This window comes from Oncorhynchus tshawytscha, linkage group LG22 (assembly GCF_018296145.1).
Source record: "Oncorhynchus tshawytscha isolate Ot180627B linkage group LG22, Otsh_v2.0, whole genome shotgun sequence".
NCBI classification, from domain to species: domain Eukaryota; kingdom Metazoa; phylum Chordata; class Actinopteri; order Salmoniformes; family Salmonidae; genus Oncorhynchus; species Oncorhynchus tshawytscha.
Genome location: NC_056450.1, coordinates 28940236 through 28957895, shown reverse-complemented (window position 1 = coordinate 28957895; position 17660 = coordinate 28940236). Strand labels below are relative to the sequence as shown.

The following is a 17660-nucleotide window of genomic DNA, read 5'->3' as shown; positions in this document are numbered from 1 at the left end:
GCAGAGATGATTGTGCTTCTGGAAGGTTCTCCCATCTCCACAGAAGAACTCCTCCCTGACCAAGGCCCTTCTCCCCCGATTGCTCAGTTTGGCCGGGCGGCCAGCTCTAGGAAGAGTGTTGGTGGTTCCAAACTTCTTCCATTTAAGAATGATGGAGGCCACTGTGTTCTCGGGGGACTTCAATGCTGCCTAAATGTTTTGGTACACTTCCCCAGATCTATGCCTCGACACAATCCTGTCTCGGAGCTCTACGGACAGTTCCTTCGACCTCATGGCTTGGTTTTTACTCTGACATGCACTGTCAACTGTGGGACCTTACACAGACAGGTGTGTGTCTTTCCAAATCATGTCCAATCAATTGAATTTACCACAGGTGGAATCCAATCAAGTTGTAGAAACATCTCAACAATGGTCAATGGAAACAGGATGGACCTGAGCTCAATTTCGAGTTTCATAGCAAAGGGTCTGAATACTTATGTAAATAAGGTATTTCTGTTTTTATTAAATGTGCAAAAATGTTTAAAAAAATATTTTCACTTTGTCGTTACTTGGTATTGTGTGTAGATAGCTGAGGAAATAGTTTCATTTAATACATTTTAGAATAAGGCTGTGACGTAACAAAATGTGGAAAAAGTCAAGGAGTCTGAATATTTTCCGAAGGCACTGTATAGTACTATGACATTTTGTGCTGATGTTGTTCGTTTTGGTCTTCGGCAAGGGTTTTTTAGGCTGTTCATACGCATTACATTTTTTTCTCGAGGAAAGTTCCGAAGTTCGGTAGCCGACGTCTACGCACCTTCGTCTGTGATTGGACAACAGAAGGGATTCTTCAATAAAGTGTTTGTTGTCATTCAATGAGAGATGACTCAATTTCATGCACATTTTTTCACTTCAGATATATGGCACCAAACATCTTAATTTGTAAAATTGCATGACTTAGATCTCCTCTGCAAAAACTTCCAAATTTAAGATGGATTTCTTGAGCTATCTTAGATTAATTCTGACCATTTCGAGGAAGTACATACTGGTTACGGCATCTCAAGGTGGACAAACTATTATTGTTTTTTTCTCGTTTTTCAGGCAAAGGTCTTTTAAGTGAGTATGCGAGGCACAGAAGTTCACTTCGTCTAGCAGAGTTCTGCTAGGAGCAAACTCAACATAGAATACAGATGCCTTTATCTGAAGGATCTCCACATGTATGTCCACAGACTGCAGAACAAAGAGGAGGCTCTGCTGCTCAGGGTCTACTAGTCCATTAGTATTTTAACACTTTCCTATCCAGAACTAGACAGATCACTGCACCTGTACATAGCCCATCTGTAAATAGCCCATCCAACTACCTCATCCCTATACTGTATTTATTTATTTATCTTGCTCCTTTGCACCCCAGTATCTCTACTTGCACACTCATCTTCTGCATATTCTACCATTCCACTGTTTAATTTCTATATTGTAATTACTTCGCCACCATGGCCTATTTATTGCCTTATCTCCCTTATCCTACATCATTTGCACATGACGTATATATACTTTTTCTACTGTATAATTGATTGTATGTTTGTTTATTCCATGTGTAACTCCGCGTTGTTGTATGTGTCGAACTGCTTTGCTTTATCTTGGCCAGGTTGCAATTGTAAATGAGAACTTGTTCTCAACTAGCCTACCTGGTTAAATAAAGGTGAAATACATGTTTTTTTAAATCCCTGGGGTGGGACTGGAACAGATGTCCCACTGGTCCCACTCGAGTCCAGGTCACAACCTCTATGTATGGCCCAAGGTACAGTAGCAGTCCTTTAGAGTCCTGAGCTCACTGCCTAATCAGAGCTGTTGGGGTTTGATGTTGTCTTTGATCTGTCACGTTCTGACCTTAGTTCTTTTGTTATGTCTTTGTTTTGGTATGGCCAGGGCGTGAGTTGAGTGGGTTGTCTATGTTCGTTTTTCTATGATTTGCTATTTCTGTGTTTGGCCTGGTATGGTTCTCAATCAGAGGCAGCTGTCAATCGTTGTCCCTGATTGAGAACCATATTTAGGGTGCCTGTTTTCTATTGTGTTTCGTGGGTGATTATTTACTGTTCTGTGTTTTATTTCACCGTTCAGGACTGTTTGTTTGATTGTTTTTTGTTTCAGTGTTCACTATTCATATTAAAAATCAGGATGAACACTTACCCCTCTGCGCTTTGGTCCTCTCCTTCATACGACGACCGTTACATGATCAGTCCTTTGATCTGACGGGCTGTATCTGCCTTTTTTTAGTACTGTTGCTGACATGCTAATCGGCAGTGATGGAGCTGATAGTAGCTTAGAGTGCTAGCTAGCCTTCATTTGTTACTGAATCTTGAGATAGACGGGGGTAAGGTTGGTCACCTATTGTTTGGAGGTTGGCTCATAGGGGGAGATAGTCCTCAAGGCTAGTACTACTAAGGCTACAGCTTTTAGTCCCTTGGGGTGACAAACCAGAATTAATCAAAAGGAACACCATTGTGATTTTTTTTTAAATCCTATATTCCAAATGCACTCTGGAATTGAAGTTTCAGTTGTTCTGGGTTATATAATTATTTTTAGTAACAAATGATGAAATTTCTATGAATCAGCATGTATAGAAACCCAAAATATACTTATGTATACAACACTGTAAATTAATAGCTATTTCTGTAAGTGAAGGGATGAATTGTAAATGTATTCTGTAAAGCTTGTAGGGTTACCTCAGGTCAAAACAGGATTAAACTAGGATTTACTCAACTGGGAGAGCTTTGGACATCAAACAGAATTAAAATGGAAGTGGTGTTAAGTATATCCTTATCAGAGCTGCAAACTGGCCTCTGCTCTGGCAGGCACAGTGCCCATTCTAACACTGATGGACATTAGGATAGAGAAAGAGAGGGAGAAGGGGAAATAGAGAGAGAGAGAGAGTGGATGGAAGATAAAAAAGAGCTATCCTGACAGAGAGGAAAACATGGAGGGTGATATAAAGAGCGAGAGGATGAGGGGAAGAAAGAATGAGAGGAGGAGAAGAACAGAAGAGAGTAGGTTTGTGAGAAGGATATGGTCCAGACTCACCGTGGAGCAGCACATGAAGACTATGATGAAGGAGCCAAAGACCCCTCCGATGCCCACCATCCAGGTCATCCGCAGGAACAGGATAACACCAAAGATATTCTGGATGCAGGGTAGGTACACACCCATCAGAGTGCCCAGCGATGGTGCCTGGAGAACAAACACAGCGCAAAACGGATTAATACTGTGTGTGTGTGTGTGTACGTGATATGAACATTTAACAGTGGCACGGCAGTACAACCATTAATATACAAGTACAGTAATGTACCCAACACCTTAGTGGAACAAAACAAATTCCTCCAGTGACCAAATCTTGCATCTGAGTTTGGTGGATACAGTACAGACTCATTCTGCACTCATCATACTGAAATACAGTACAGACTCATTCTGCACTCATCATACTGAAATACAGTAGACTCATCAGAAGCTCACAGGCCCTCCTCTATCCCATCACAAAGAGACAGTAATCAAATGAAGAGGGAATGACAAGCTCTTTATTCAGTCATAACGGAGACATCTCCTCCCCATTAACCTATTTGAATGGCAGCAGGAAGATAAGGCTTTTCCTTTTCTTCATTATTTTGGAGAGAGATTCTGTCCGTCCATGTGACTGAAAGCTTTTCTTCTGAGGCAATTAAGCTGAAATTCAGGCAGCAGAGATTCCTCTGTGTCTCACTACACAGAGAGAAAATAATCCATATATGTGATATCATAGTTAAGTAGTAGAAACTTACTTTCACTCTTCTATGCATGCAGGTGGAAGTGGCTCTAGGATACTAGCTCTGGCTGCCCAAACCCAATGTCCTCTATCGCTCTGCCAGCCCATTTAGCTAATGGCTAGCACAGTTGTCCTGTTGCCAGGGAGAAGGACTCTCTCATTCATTTCTTCACATGGGCCTATCTGTTTAGCTATGTATGTGGGAGAAAATGTAATTATCCCAACAATGTCATCCCACAGTGTCGTTCTCAAACGCTACCCTTGATTAGACATAGCTTTCAGCTATTGAGTTCAATGGGATTGGATCTGCCATAGGACTCCACTTGTGACCAGACCTCCAGTAGCTAATACCCATACGGGACATTACTAACACATTATGGTAGTGCAGGATTCACACTTTTTTATTACTTTTAAATGCAATTTATTCTAGGATAAGATTGGAAAGTCAGTTTAAATTCCAATCGCCTATGAAACAGGGTTTTGGTCATATCCAATAGTGACAACAATAACAACAATGACAGCGTCTTATAAGACAGTACAAGTAGAGGTACAAGCAATTATTTGTCCTCTTAGTCCTTGCTTGTCTTCCTTACACCAAATAAGTGTCTGAAGCTCCTCATTTAAATTCTGTGGAGTCCAGGGAGGAGACGAGACATGGGAAGGAAATTGTAATCTGTATGTAGAGAGAGATGTCTTAGCCCCAAGGGTTCTGCAGAGCCACAGGGGAGAGCCAGTGAGAGGTAGCCTACTGCAGGGCCACTCTGACAGACTGTCTACCTCAGGTTTTGCCCTTGGACCTCAGATCCTCCAGGTGACTCATCACAATAGGAGCCTCGCCACACCATATACGGAATTACTTAGCATTCAGTGACAGGCTCCACGGCAGCCTGTCTCTTTCACTGTAGAGCAGTGTTTCTCAATCCTGGTCCTGGGGACCTAAAGGGGTGCACATTTTTATTTTTGCCCATGTACAAACAAAGCTGATTCAAATAATTAATCATGAACAAGCTGAAGCTGGTCATTTGAAAGGTGTGTTAGTGCAAGGGCAAAATCAAAAAATGTTCCCCTTTAGGTCCCCAGGACAAGGGTTGAGAACCACTGCTGTAGAGAACACTACTGAAGTCCACAGTACACAAAACTCTACCTGTTGAATGAGTCCTCAAGTGCCAAACTACAAATGGACAAATAAATGCACATTTTGATGCATCAATCTTCATTAAATAGTAAAAAGTAGCCTGTCATGTTTTTTCTTTACAGAACAACCGTTCCTATCAATTTGACTGATGCTAATTACAACACAAACCACATCTAAAATAACCTGTCAGACCAATTACCATGCCTGTTCCTAGGCCGTCATTGAAAATTTTGGCCTCTTGGCTGGAAGAAGCTGTCAAATGAAGATGCAGATAACAAGAAAAAGAGTGGAGGGGAATGATGCAGTAACCTGCCTCAGACCAGGGTAATAAGACAGGACGAAAGAGCAGCTTGTTGTATCAGGGTAATGACAGGACGAGAGAGCAGCTTGTTGTATCAGGGTAACAAGACATGCCAAGAGAGCAGCTTGTTGTATCAGGGTAACGACAGGACGAGAGAGCAGCTTGTTGTATCAGGGTAACAAGACAGGCCAAGAGAGCATCTTGTTGTATCAGGGTAACAAGACAGGCCAAGAGAGCATCTTGTTGTATCAGGGTAACAAGACAGGCCAAGAGAGCATCTTGTTGTATCAGGGTAATGACAGGCCAAGAGAGTAGCTTGTTGTATCAGGGTAATGACAGGACGAGAGAGCAGCTTGTTGTATCAGGGTAACAAGACAGGCCAAGAGAGCATCTTGTTGTATCAGGGTAACGACAGGACGAGAGAGCAGCTTGTTGTATCAGGGTAACGACAGGACGGACGAGTACCTTGTTGTATCAGGGTAACGACAGGCCAAGAGAGCAGCTTGTTGTATCAGGGTAACGACAGGACGAGAGAGCAGCTTGTTGTATCAGGGTAACAACAGGCCAAGAGAGCAGCTTGTTGTATCAGGGTAACGACAGGCCAAGAGAGCAGCTTGTTGTATCAGGGTAACGACAGGACAAGAGAGCAGCTTGTTGTATCAGGGTAACGACAGGACAAGAGAGCAGCTTGTTGTATCAGGGTAACGACAGGCCAAGAGAGCAGCTTGTTGTATCAGGGTAACGACAGGACAAGAGAGCAGCTTGTTGTATCGGGGTAACGACAGGACGAGAGAGCAGCTTGTTGTATCAGGGTAACGACAGGACAAGAGAGCAGCTTGTTGTATCGGGGTAACGACAGGACGAGAGAGCAGCTTGTTGTATCAGGGTAACGACAGGACAAGAGAGCAGCTTGTTGCATCGGGGTAACGACAGGATGAGAGAGCAGCTTGTTGTATATGGCAACTGCTTGGCATCCGACTGCAAGACGCTACAGAGCGTAGTGCATATGGCCCAGTATATCACTGTGGCAGAGCTCCCTGTCATCCCGGATCTCTTTCCACAGCCTGCTCTCATAGACTAGACTTAACATAGTAAACGTAAATCTGAGACACTGAAATTAGTATGATATGTTATGTTTGGTATGGTTACATAACACAGATTGTTACATAAGGAAAATACAAAAGTAGGGTGGTTGGTCGGGGTGGATAGGTTTGCATCTAATGCAAACGTCTAGCAACTTGAAGGTTGCAATTTCAAATCTCATCACGGACAACTTGAGCATTTTAGCTAATTAGCAACTTTTCAACTACTTACTTTTGAGCTATTTTGCAATTACTTAGCATGTTAGCTAACTCTTCCCTTAACCCTAACCCTAATCTTAACCCTTTTAGCTAACTTTTCCCCTTACCCTAACCCTAACCTTAACCCTTTAACCTAACTCCTAAATGTAACCTTAACCCTAACCCCTAGCCTAGCTAACATTAGCCACCTAGCTAGAATTAGTAAGATTTCATACATTTTGCAGAATCGTAACTTATTGTACGTCTTGCAAATTCGTAACATATAATATGAATTGTAATTTGTAACATATTGTACAAAATCGATGATGGACATCCACAAATTAATATATACCATACGAAACGTAACATATAATACTAAATGGAGTAGTTACGTACAGAATAATACGAAGTGCTCTGAGACCAGGTTGCTATATCAGGCGATGTCAGAGGAAGGCCCTAAAAATGGTCAAAACTCCAGCCACCCAAGTCATAGACTGTTCTCTCTGCTACCACATGGCAAGCGATACGGATGCACCAAGTCTGGAACCAACAGGACCCTGAACAGCTTCTACACTCAAGCCGTAAGACTCCTGAGGTTAAGAGGTTAAATAGTTAACCAATAGCTACCCAGACTATCTACATTGACCCTTCTTGCATTAACTCTTTCGACTTATCACATACGCTGCTGCTTCTGTTTATTATGTATCCTGTTGCCTAGTCACTTTATCCCTACCTATATGTACATATCTACCTCAATTACCTTGTACCGCTGCACATCGACTCGGTACTGGTACACTGTGTATGTAGTCAAGTTATCATGACTCATTGTTTATTTATTCCTGATGTTATTATTATTTTATTTTTCTATTACTTCTATTTTTTTCTCTCTGCATTGTTGGGAAGGGTCCGTAAGTAAGCAAGTCACTGTTAGTCTACACCTGTTGTCTATGAAGACTGTGGCAAATACAATTTGATTTAATTTGTGTCAGGGTAACAAGACAAGCTGAGAGAGCAGCTTGTTGTATCAGGGTAACAAGACAGGCTGAGAGAGCAGCTTGTTGTTTCAGGGTAACAAGACAGGCTGAGAGAGCAGCTTGTTGTTTCAGGGTAACAAGACAGGCTGAGAGAGCAGCTTGTTGTTTCAGGGTAACAAGACAGGCTGAGAGAGCAGCTTGTTGTTTCAGGGTAACAAGACAGGCTGAGAGAGCAGCTTGTTGTTTCAGGGTAACAAGACAGGCTGAGAGAGCAGCTTGTTGTTTCAGGGTAACGACAGGCTGAGAGTGCAGCTTGTTGTTTCAGGGTAACAAGACAGGCTGAGAGTGCAGCTTGTTGTTTCAGGGTAACAAGACAGGCTGAGAGAGCAGCTTGTTGTTTCAGGGTAACAAGACAGGCTGAGAGAGCAGCTTGTTGTTTCAGGGTAACAAGACAGGCTGAGAGAGCAGCTTGTTGTTTCAGGGTAACAAGACAGGCTGAGAGAGCAGCTTGTTGTTTCAGGGTAACAAGACAGGCTGAGAGAGCAGCTTGTTGTTTCAGGGTAACAAGACAGGCTGAGAGAGCAGCTTGTTGTATCAGGGTAACAAGACAGGCTGAGAGTGCAGCTTGTTGTATCAGGGTAACAAGACAGGCTGAGAGAGCAGCTTGTTGTTTCAGGGTAACAAGACAGGCTGAGAGAGCAGCTTGTTGTTTCAGGGTAACAAGACAGGCTGAGAGAGCAGCTTGTTGTATCAGGGTTATGCTCCACTGCACATGTGCTGGATAACAGGCCTAATGTGGCCCTGCTCAGGCAGGTTAGCATTTTTCATCATGAATCTTGTTCTAGATGCAGCTCTGCAGAGTGGTGACTAGTTTGCACAGCCACAAAGTCATAAAATTAGATTTTAAACCTGTAACCTTTATTTAACTATGCAAGTCAGTTAAGAACAAATTCTTATTTACAATGACGGCCTACCCTGGCCAAACCCAGATGACGCTGGGTCAATTGTGCGCCGCCATATGGGACACCCAATCACGGCCGGATGTGATGCAACCTAATCTTAACCCTAACCTTAACCACACTGATAACCATAATGCCTAACCATAAACTTTAATTAAGACCAAAGAGCTAATTACGATTTCTTACAATATAGCCAATTTTGAATTTGCAGTTGGCAAAATGGCTCAGTTCTGCCTCCAGGACAAGATTCATGGCAATAAACGTCAACCAGCCCTGCTCAGGCCCGATAAATGACCAAACGGCTCTGAATCGGCGGGGAAGGAAACGGACAGCGTGCACAGCCATCAATAATGTCCTGTCCAGGCCTAAACATGGCCGACAGCGCCATCAATAATGTCCTGTCCAGGCCTAAACATGGCCGACAGCGTCATCAATAACGTCCTATCCAGGCCTAAATATGGCCGACAGCATCATCAATAACGTCCTGTCCAGGCCTAAACATGGCAGACAGCGTCATCAATAACATCCTTTCCAGGCCCTCTTTTCATCCAGGTGGAGGATGGAGACCTGGGAGGGATACACTCTGCCACCTCAGATCAAGTCAAACTTCAGCTAATGTTTATGTTTAGGATAAGACTTTAGTTAGATTAGATGGAGTACCTTGACAGCAGGTTTTTTTTTGGATGGTGCCGCCCCCTCCTCGTTCTCGGCCTCCTCGTGCTCTTTGCTGCCCTGAGGCAGGTTGGAATAGTTGGCCAGACTGCTAAGTATGGACGACACCATAGGACTGTTGTCCATCTCCTCCTGCAGGACAGAGAGAAATGTGGACAGACACACCATATCACTATACCAGAGGACAAAACACAGTAGGAAACATGCAGGTAATATTGAATTTTACAGTCCTCTCAGCTGATATTGACAACTGAGAAACTATATGATTAAGCCAGTTCTTATTTCAAAGAATTCAACCCACCTGCTGTCAGATGGTAAGTAAGTAAGCAAGGCTTCATATATACTGTAGGTGCTTGTTTCATCGAAACCAATGGAACAAAGCAATTTGATAATTACTAGATCATTACTATGTAATTATATGTAAGCAAGTGAAGGAGCCTCATGTTACAGACCTCAAACAGGGCCATGTTCTTGCCATCGTACTGCTGGCTCTTCTCCACGTCGCTGGCACTGCTGCTGTTGATGAAGGGACTGCTCTCCTTGGGGTTCCCATCGCCTGCAACACACAGACAGCATGCTAAGGGTTAACAGAGAAACACGCACACGCGCGCGCACACACACGCGCGCGCACACACACACACACACACACACACACACACACACACACACACACACACACACACACACACACACACACACACACACACACACACACACACACACACACACACACACACACACACACACACACACACACACACACACACACACACACACACACACACACACACACACACACACACACACGCACACACCACACACACACACACACACACATACATACATACAAATAATCCTTAAAAGAGAGATGTTGATTCAAATGGGGATCATATTTAATTAATATGAATGTTTGCAAAACACAGACATTGGTAACACTGAAATATTACTTTCTCAATATGTAGCTTTAACGACAGACCCAGGTTGTTTTAACAGGAGGAGTGAAATGATTGGTTTTCGATTAATATGAATGTGTTGTTTGTTAATAAATTATGTTAGCTTGGAGAAATGATTCATCGTTCAGGATTGAATTATGTTAAGACACATGGGGTAGTCGCTAGAGCCAGGAAATTCTCCCTTTAGATGGATCTGTACAGGCTTTGTGTGGGAAGGGTTCATGCTGGGAATGACAAATGGAAACCAGAGATTCTAAATTATGTGTATTCATCATATCACACAGAGAACCTCATAGAAAGTCAAACATCAGTGTGATTTAGATATTAGATGTTATTTCACTGTTCAGGAATATAGAGGGGTACTTAAGCAGTTCACACACACATACACACAAGCCCAGTCATCCAATCGATACTTTTTGGATTGCCTGCCCTGTTCCCTCTCCAGCCTGGCATGCAGTTCTGATTGTGGCCCCTGTCAGCTGCCTGACACAGACTCTGTGCGCAGGGCCTATTAATAGCGTTAAGGGAGGGAGGGAGGGAGGGAAGGAGGGAGGTTGGGAAGGAAGGAAGGAAGGATGGATGGAAGGAAGGAAGGATGGGAGAGAGAGAGGGGGGGGGTAGAGGGAGAGAGAGGGAGCGGTGGTAGATATGGGCACTGGCTCCGCTCCAGTCCCAGAGGAGACCCTTCTCAGAAGGCAGGAGAGGAATACTAAAGATCCACTGCAGTGCATCAGCGCCAGGCAGCCAGGCAGCACACAACGATCGACCACACCAGCCATCACTAGAACACACAGCACAGTCAACCTGGCATATCGCTGCACACCAAAACTAGCACAGGACATGCAGTGTGTGTGCTGCATTACATTAAAGCCAAACCAACCACATCAGCCAACAGTACAGGGGCTCTGGCTAGAAGTTGCCCTAAGGCACAAATCTAAGATGGGGGGGCTTCATCCTACTCTGAGCACAGGGAGTGCAGTGAATTAGCAGTTTATGGCCTATATAGCTCTGGCTCTTTGGTAACAAGCTGCACTATATATTTTATTCTATGTGCTTTACATGGAGCTTACTGCTGTGTTTTATGTTATGTAACAAAACTGTACATTCAATGATTCAGCATAATGTAGACGTGTTTGTAAGATAGGTGAATAGGTTATGTAAGATCGAAGGTTTGAAATGTTATCTCACAAAGCATGGCATGTCATGGGACTACCCGTATTGACATATTCGTGTCTAATAAGCATTTACACTATGATCTTGCTAGGTACAGATGTAGGATATTAATTTGATCACCCTGTTGCAGGAGAACATTCCAGAAAAAAAATGTATAGTGTATTTGAGGTGTAAAAAGGCTTCTGAAATTTGTAATTTCCCACTTCGAAATTTCAGACTTGATTTTTCAAAAATGGCCATGAACTATAATCCACATAGTAATTCAAATGTCCTGTTGTTGCAGGATTAGTTTCCTTCTGTATCCTATATTTGTAGAGCCCCCATACTTTATGGATCTGGATAGCACCATGTCAGCTAGATAACATTTTCAGTTTATTATGCAGTATGTACACCTGACCGTCGTTCTGATCACATTCATGGCAGGCATGCATACTGTACTGTAGTCCTGTATGTACAAATACATTCGCCATGAAAGTTTCTTCATTTACCTTTGGTGGGATGACCCAGTATGAGAGATGCCCATTGGAGAGCAGATAGAGCGGCTCATATCATTAACCACAGCCCGGATCGTTTAATCAGCAGGCATGGCCTCGGAACGCGCACAGCAGTTGATTCTGCTTTATGAGTTTATATTGACCTATCCAAGTGCATGTAATGAATTAGTCCCTGTCTTCGTGCTTTATAGAAATGGGCCATGAATTGCATTTACACTATGTAGCTAGTGCTTCTCATAAGATCTCAAAGCTTTTTGAAGATGGATTTTTATTTATGTGCATGCTCTGTTTGGCATTCAAATTGCTCTCTAAAAATATTGTTGCTGTAGTTATTAATCATACAATTATTGTAAACGACATAGATTTACATAGAAAGAGAGAACGTGTTATTAGAAAGAGTCTCCCTTCCTGTTCCATCTCTCTGTGTGTGTTTGGGTGCGTGTGTGTGTATGTGTGTGTGTGTGTGTGTGTGTGTGTGTGTGTGTGTGTGTGTGTGTGTGTGTGCGTGTAGGGGGGGTGCGAGGTAGATCAATTTGACCTCTGTCAGATTTACATACAGTCTCTCTGTTCATCCTTTACCTACAATATTGATCTTGCCAGGGAAGGACATCCACACTCTTTAGTTGTGAAATGATTCTCCCACTCAGCTCTGCTGCACTGCATAACAGGGTGGCAGGTAGTCTAGTGATTACGAGCATTGGGCCAGTAACACAAAGGTTACTGGTTTGAATCCCCGAGCCGACTAGGTTAAAAATATTGTAATGTGACCTTGCGCAAGGCAATTAACCCTAATTGGTCCTGAAAGTTGCTCAAAGATCACTCTCTAACCTCCACAGTAGAACATGGAGAGAGGGAGAAAATACTAGAGGAGGCTGTTTAGTGAGAGGTGTGTGTGACTATACATTCTATTTAATTAAGACTACAGTGTGTGAGCTCATGATAAAGGTTCCCTCATACAACGTGTCCTCTGAGTCCTTGGTGACGCAGCACATGTTGATTAATACTCCCATTAAGGATGAGGCTTCATAGTCTTGAGACCACTCTCCCTTCCTTTGCCTCTAAAGGTCCCTGCAGTGTGGTTGTGGGTCCTCAGCTAGCTCGCTGACACTATCCAGTCCTATCTCCCAATGACGTTTAAAGCATTAACTATTCACAAACTGACTGAAATAACAAAACAGCAAATCCAATACTTTCACTGTCAGCTAACATGAATATAATCAAAAACATCAACGCCCAGATCAAATAAAAAATCGAATAGAATCTAAATGTATTTGTCGCATGCTAAATATAACATGTTCATAAGTATTCACACCCCTGAGTCAGTACTTTGTAGAAGCGCCTTTGGCATTGATTACAGCTGTGAGTCTTTCTGGATAAGTCTGTAAGAGCTTTCCACACCTGGATTGTGCAATGCTTGCCCATTATTCATAATAACACTTTTCATAATTCTTCAAGTTCTTTCAAATTGGTTGTTGATCATTGCTAGACAACCATTTTCAATAGCAGATTTCAGTCAAAACTTTAACCCTGCCACGCAGGAACATTCAGTGTCTTCTTGGTAAGCAACTCCAGTGTACATTTGGCCTTGTGTTTTAGGTTAATTTCCTGCTGAAAGGGGAATTCATGTCCCAGTGTCTGGTAGAAAGCAGACTGAACCACATTTACCTTTAGTAATTTGCCTGTGCTTAGCTCCATTTTGTTTATTTTTTATCCTTAAAAACTCCCCAGTCCTTAATGATTACAAGCATACACATAACATGATGCAGCCACCACTATGTTTGAAAATATGGAGAGTGGTACTCAGTAATGTGTTGTATTGGATTTGCCACAAACATAACACTTTGTATTCAGGACAAAAAGTTAATTGCTTTGCCACATCTTTTACAGTATTACTTTATAGCCTTTTTGCAAACAGGATGCATCCATAATTTTATTCTGTACAGGCTTCCTTCTTTTCACTCTGTCAATTAGGTTAGTATTGTGGTGTAACTACAACGTTGTTGATCAATCCTTAGTTTTTCCCATCACATTTTTACCCATCTACCAATAGGTGCCCTTCTTTGCGAGGCATTGAAAACCTCCCAGGTCTTTGTGGTTGAATCAGTGTTTGAAATTCACTGATTGACTGAGTGACCTAACAGATAACTGTATGTGTGGGGTACAGACAGGAGCTGGTCATAATAAAATCATGTTAAACACTATTATTGCACACAGAGTGAGTCCATGCAACTTACGTGATTTGTTAAGCAAATTCATACTCCTGAACATATTTAGGCTTGCCATAATAAAGGGTTTGAATACTGTAGAAGATTTAAAATATAATTTCACTTTGACATTATGGGATATAGTGTATAGGCCAGTGACACAAAATCTGAATTTAAACCATTTTAAATTCAGGCTACAACATAACAAAATGTTTAAAAAGTCAAGGGGTGTGAATACTTTCTGAATGAACTGTATAGGTAGGGGTAAAGTGATTAGGCAACCAGATAAATAATTAAAAGTAGCAGCAGCGCATGTGATGAGTCAAAAGAGTTAGTGCAAAGAGGTTCAATGCAGATAGCCCAGGTAGCTACTTGGTTAACTATTTAACTAACTACTATATATACAGTAGCTATCTTATGGCTTGGGAGTAGAAGCTCTTCAGGGTCCTGTCGGTTCCAGACTTGGCCGATCGGTACCGCTTGCCTTGCAGTAGCAAAGAGAACAGTCTGTGACTTGGGTGGCTGGAGTCTTTGACCGTTTTTAGGACCTTCCTCTTGACCACGCCTGGTATAGAGGTCCTGGATGGCATGGATCTTGGCTCCAGCTGCGTAATGGGCCTTATGCACTACCCTCTGTAGCGCCTTGCGGTCAGATGCCAAGCTGTTGCCATACCAAGCAGTGATGCAGCCAGTCAAGATGCTCTTAATAGTGCAGCTGTATAACTTTTTGAGGATCTGAAGGCCCATATCAAATCTTTTCAGCCTCCTAAGGGAGAAGAGGCATTGTCATCCCTTCTTCACAATTGTGTTGGTGTGTGTGGACCATTCTAATTCCTTAGTGATGTGGATACCAAGGAACTTAAAGCTCTTGACCCACTCCACTACAGTCCCGTCGATGTGGATGGGGGCGTGCTTGGCCCTCTGTTTCTTGTAGTCCACTATCAGCTCCTTTGTCTGGGATAATGGTGTTGATAAGAGCCATGACCAGCCTTCGAAAGCATTTCATGGCTACAGATGTGAGTGCTATGGGGCGATAGTCATTTAGAAAGGTTACCTTGGTGTTCTTGGGCACAGGGACTATGGTGGTCTGCTTGAAACATGTAGGTATTGCAGACTGGTTCAGGGAGAGGTAGAAAATGCTTACGATTGTGACACCGCGTCACAGCATTGTCCATTTGTTGTAATCTGTGTAATTTATCCGGTGTAGATAATCACATCAGTATAGAGACAAGCAGAAAACCACACAAACACAAGACCTTAATCCCTGTGGTGTTTTAAAACACTGAAACACAACAGTACCTGAGTAGATGAGCCAACACACTTGTGGGGAGAGTGCCAAGCAGCAGAAGAGACACAGCCCTTTATTGATTGGATGGAGAGAGAAGAGAGGAGTCTGGGGGATAGGGCTGTGAAAACAACAATAAATCTTCTGTCTCTCTCATAAAGTTACACTGGTGGTCTCTGTGGAGAGATACTAACTAAAAGACCAGCCAAAAGATCAGCCATTCACAATTGCAACGCTGCTAGTTAAATTAGCTCCAGAAGGAATCTATTTGAACTGTATTAGTTAGAACAGAACCATGGAACAGAATGGGTGCATCACAAATCCTGCTCAGTACCAGTCTGCTTCCTTCTTCATTTACATGCAAAGCCTGACTCACTGTTTATCAGTCAAACCTGTGCACAACACTGATGTGATCAGACAGCTGCAGAATCACTATTCATGTGCAGCCGAAGTGGTGCATCTTTTCTTCAGCTTGATCTCAGATATTAGGAGGTGCTGAATGAATGAGCCATAGAGGTTAAGTGGAGCTCATCCATACCCATGAGCTACAGTTGGGCCGGGGTAAGGTCGGGTGCTACATGCATTCTAAAGCAGCTTGGACTGAGAGACAGTACATTTGAAACAGCTGATAACGTTTTGTGTAAATCATGCACTGGAACACTCTAGTTGAGCACAAAGAACATCTCAAGTCAAGTTAGGCCCTGAGCAGCTGGATGGGGCTCCGTCTTGTTTGTAGCCATCCAGGGCTAGTCCTGTCAAAGTTGCTGTATTCTAACAGTAACATGCTGTATATGTACATGTATATGTACCCTTTACCCCTGGTAGTGGATTATCTATTCAGGAAATACACTAAATAAATAAGTGTCCTGTGGGCCAAGTCAGCACCCTCAGCAGGGACAGAGACAATGTGCACTTTTTCAGAGTCTGACACCTCCTCTAACTTCCTCTTGATATGAGCCAAAACAAATCTTCTACTAGAAAATTGAGAGTAAGGCCAAAAGTGTGCTCCCACGACTGCACATTGACTACACTGTGAAGAATAGTGATATATTTGTAAATACATTTCTGATGATGAACATGTAGCATTAGCCACGGGCTGGACATAATATCTCAGTCAATTGTGTTTCTGTATCAGTGGCTCCAACAGCATTATACTCTAATCTTAAAACCAAGGAGACAAAGTCAAATAGCAGCCAAATTGCTCTCACACAGCACAGTAATCCTTTGAAACTTGGAACATTTCCCTAAAGACGCATTACCTGTCAAATTGGATAAGCAAACATTTAATTTTCATGTAGTTTGAGGTTGCACAGAGGATAACAGCATTTAGCTGCATTGTTGAACCTATACACTCACCCCATACCTGAACCTAATGCTCCCTGAATATAAAGCAGTGCTCTCTTTCACATGGAATAAGACCAAAAACATGCCCCAACCTCACTGCTTTGATGAACATATTAGTCATTCAGGACAGTAGTTCCCAACCATTTTCATTTACTGTACCACCAGCTGAATGTTACTCTGCCCAGGTAGCCCCGAAGTACCCCCTCATGTGCATCTTACCAGTAACCCTATGGACTCATGAGTCTTCTCAAGTAACCCTGTGGATAGGCCAAGTACCCGCAGGGGTTCTATTACCCCTGCTTGGGAACCACTGATTTAGCAGAGACTCTTATGCAAAGCAACTAAGGTTAAGTGCCTTGCTCAAGAGCACATCAACAGATTTACACTTAGTCTGCTTGGGGATTCGAATTAGCAACCTTTCGGTTACTTGCCCAACGCTCTTAACTTCTAGGCTACCTGCCATCATATCAGTCCAGTTGATGCTTTTTATTCCCATTGTAATACCACCTTAAAATACAGTAATCCACCACAGTTTAAAAATCTGCATTTAAACCCCATTTTTAGCCTTTGGCTTAGAATGTAATCTGTTATGAATTTTTTTGTACCTTTCCATGTTTTCCAAAACATATTTTTGTAAATATTTTTTTATACGTGTGTCCATGTATGTGTATGAATGCATGCGTGTCCATGTATGTGTATGAATGCATGCGTGTCCATGTATGTGTATGAATGCATGCGTGTCTATGCATGTGTATGAATGCATGCGTGTCCATGTATGTGTATGAATGCATGCGTGTCCATGTATGTGTATGAATGCATGCGTGTCCATGTATGTGTATGAATGCATGCGTGTCCATGTATGTGTATGAATGCATGCGTGTCCATGTATGTGTATGAATGCATGCGTGTCCATGTATGTGTATGAATGCATGCGTGTCCATGTATGTGTATGAATGCATGCGTGTCTATGTACTGTATGTGTATGAATGCATGAGTGTCTATGTACTGTATGTGTATGAATGCATGAGTGTCCATGTATGTGTATGAATGCATGCGTGTCTATGTATGTGTATGAATGCATGAGTGTCCATGTATGTGTATGAATGCATGCATG

The 17660-nt window shown here is 42.6% G+C and overlaps 1 protein-coding gene across 3 annotated transcripts in view; it reads right to left on the bottom strand.

The window, feature by feature from the left end:
- The window catches only part of LOC112222271 (solute carrier family 12 member 5), a 120017-nt gene that overhangs the window by 47030 nt on the left and 55327 nt on the right, over nucleotides 1-17660 (bottom strand). For all 3 annotated transcript variants that reach the window (XM_042304044.1, XM_042304045.1, XM_042304046.1), the window contains exons 2-4: nucleotides 9546-9649; nucleotides 9082-9225; nucleotides 3058-3204 (exon numbers count right to left, since the gene is read on the bottom strand). In XM_042304044.1, the coding sequence (XP_042159978.1) occupies nucleotides 3058-3204; nucleotides 9082-9225; nucleotides 9546-9649 (395 nt within the window). The remainder of the gene's footprint in view (nucleotides 1-3057; nucleotides 3205-9081; nucleotides 9226-9545; nucleotides 9650-17660) is intronic.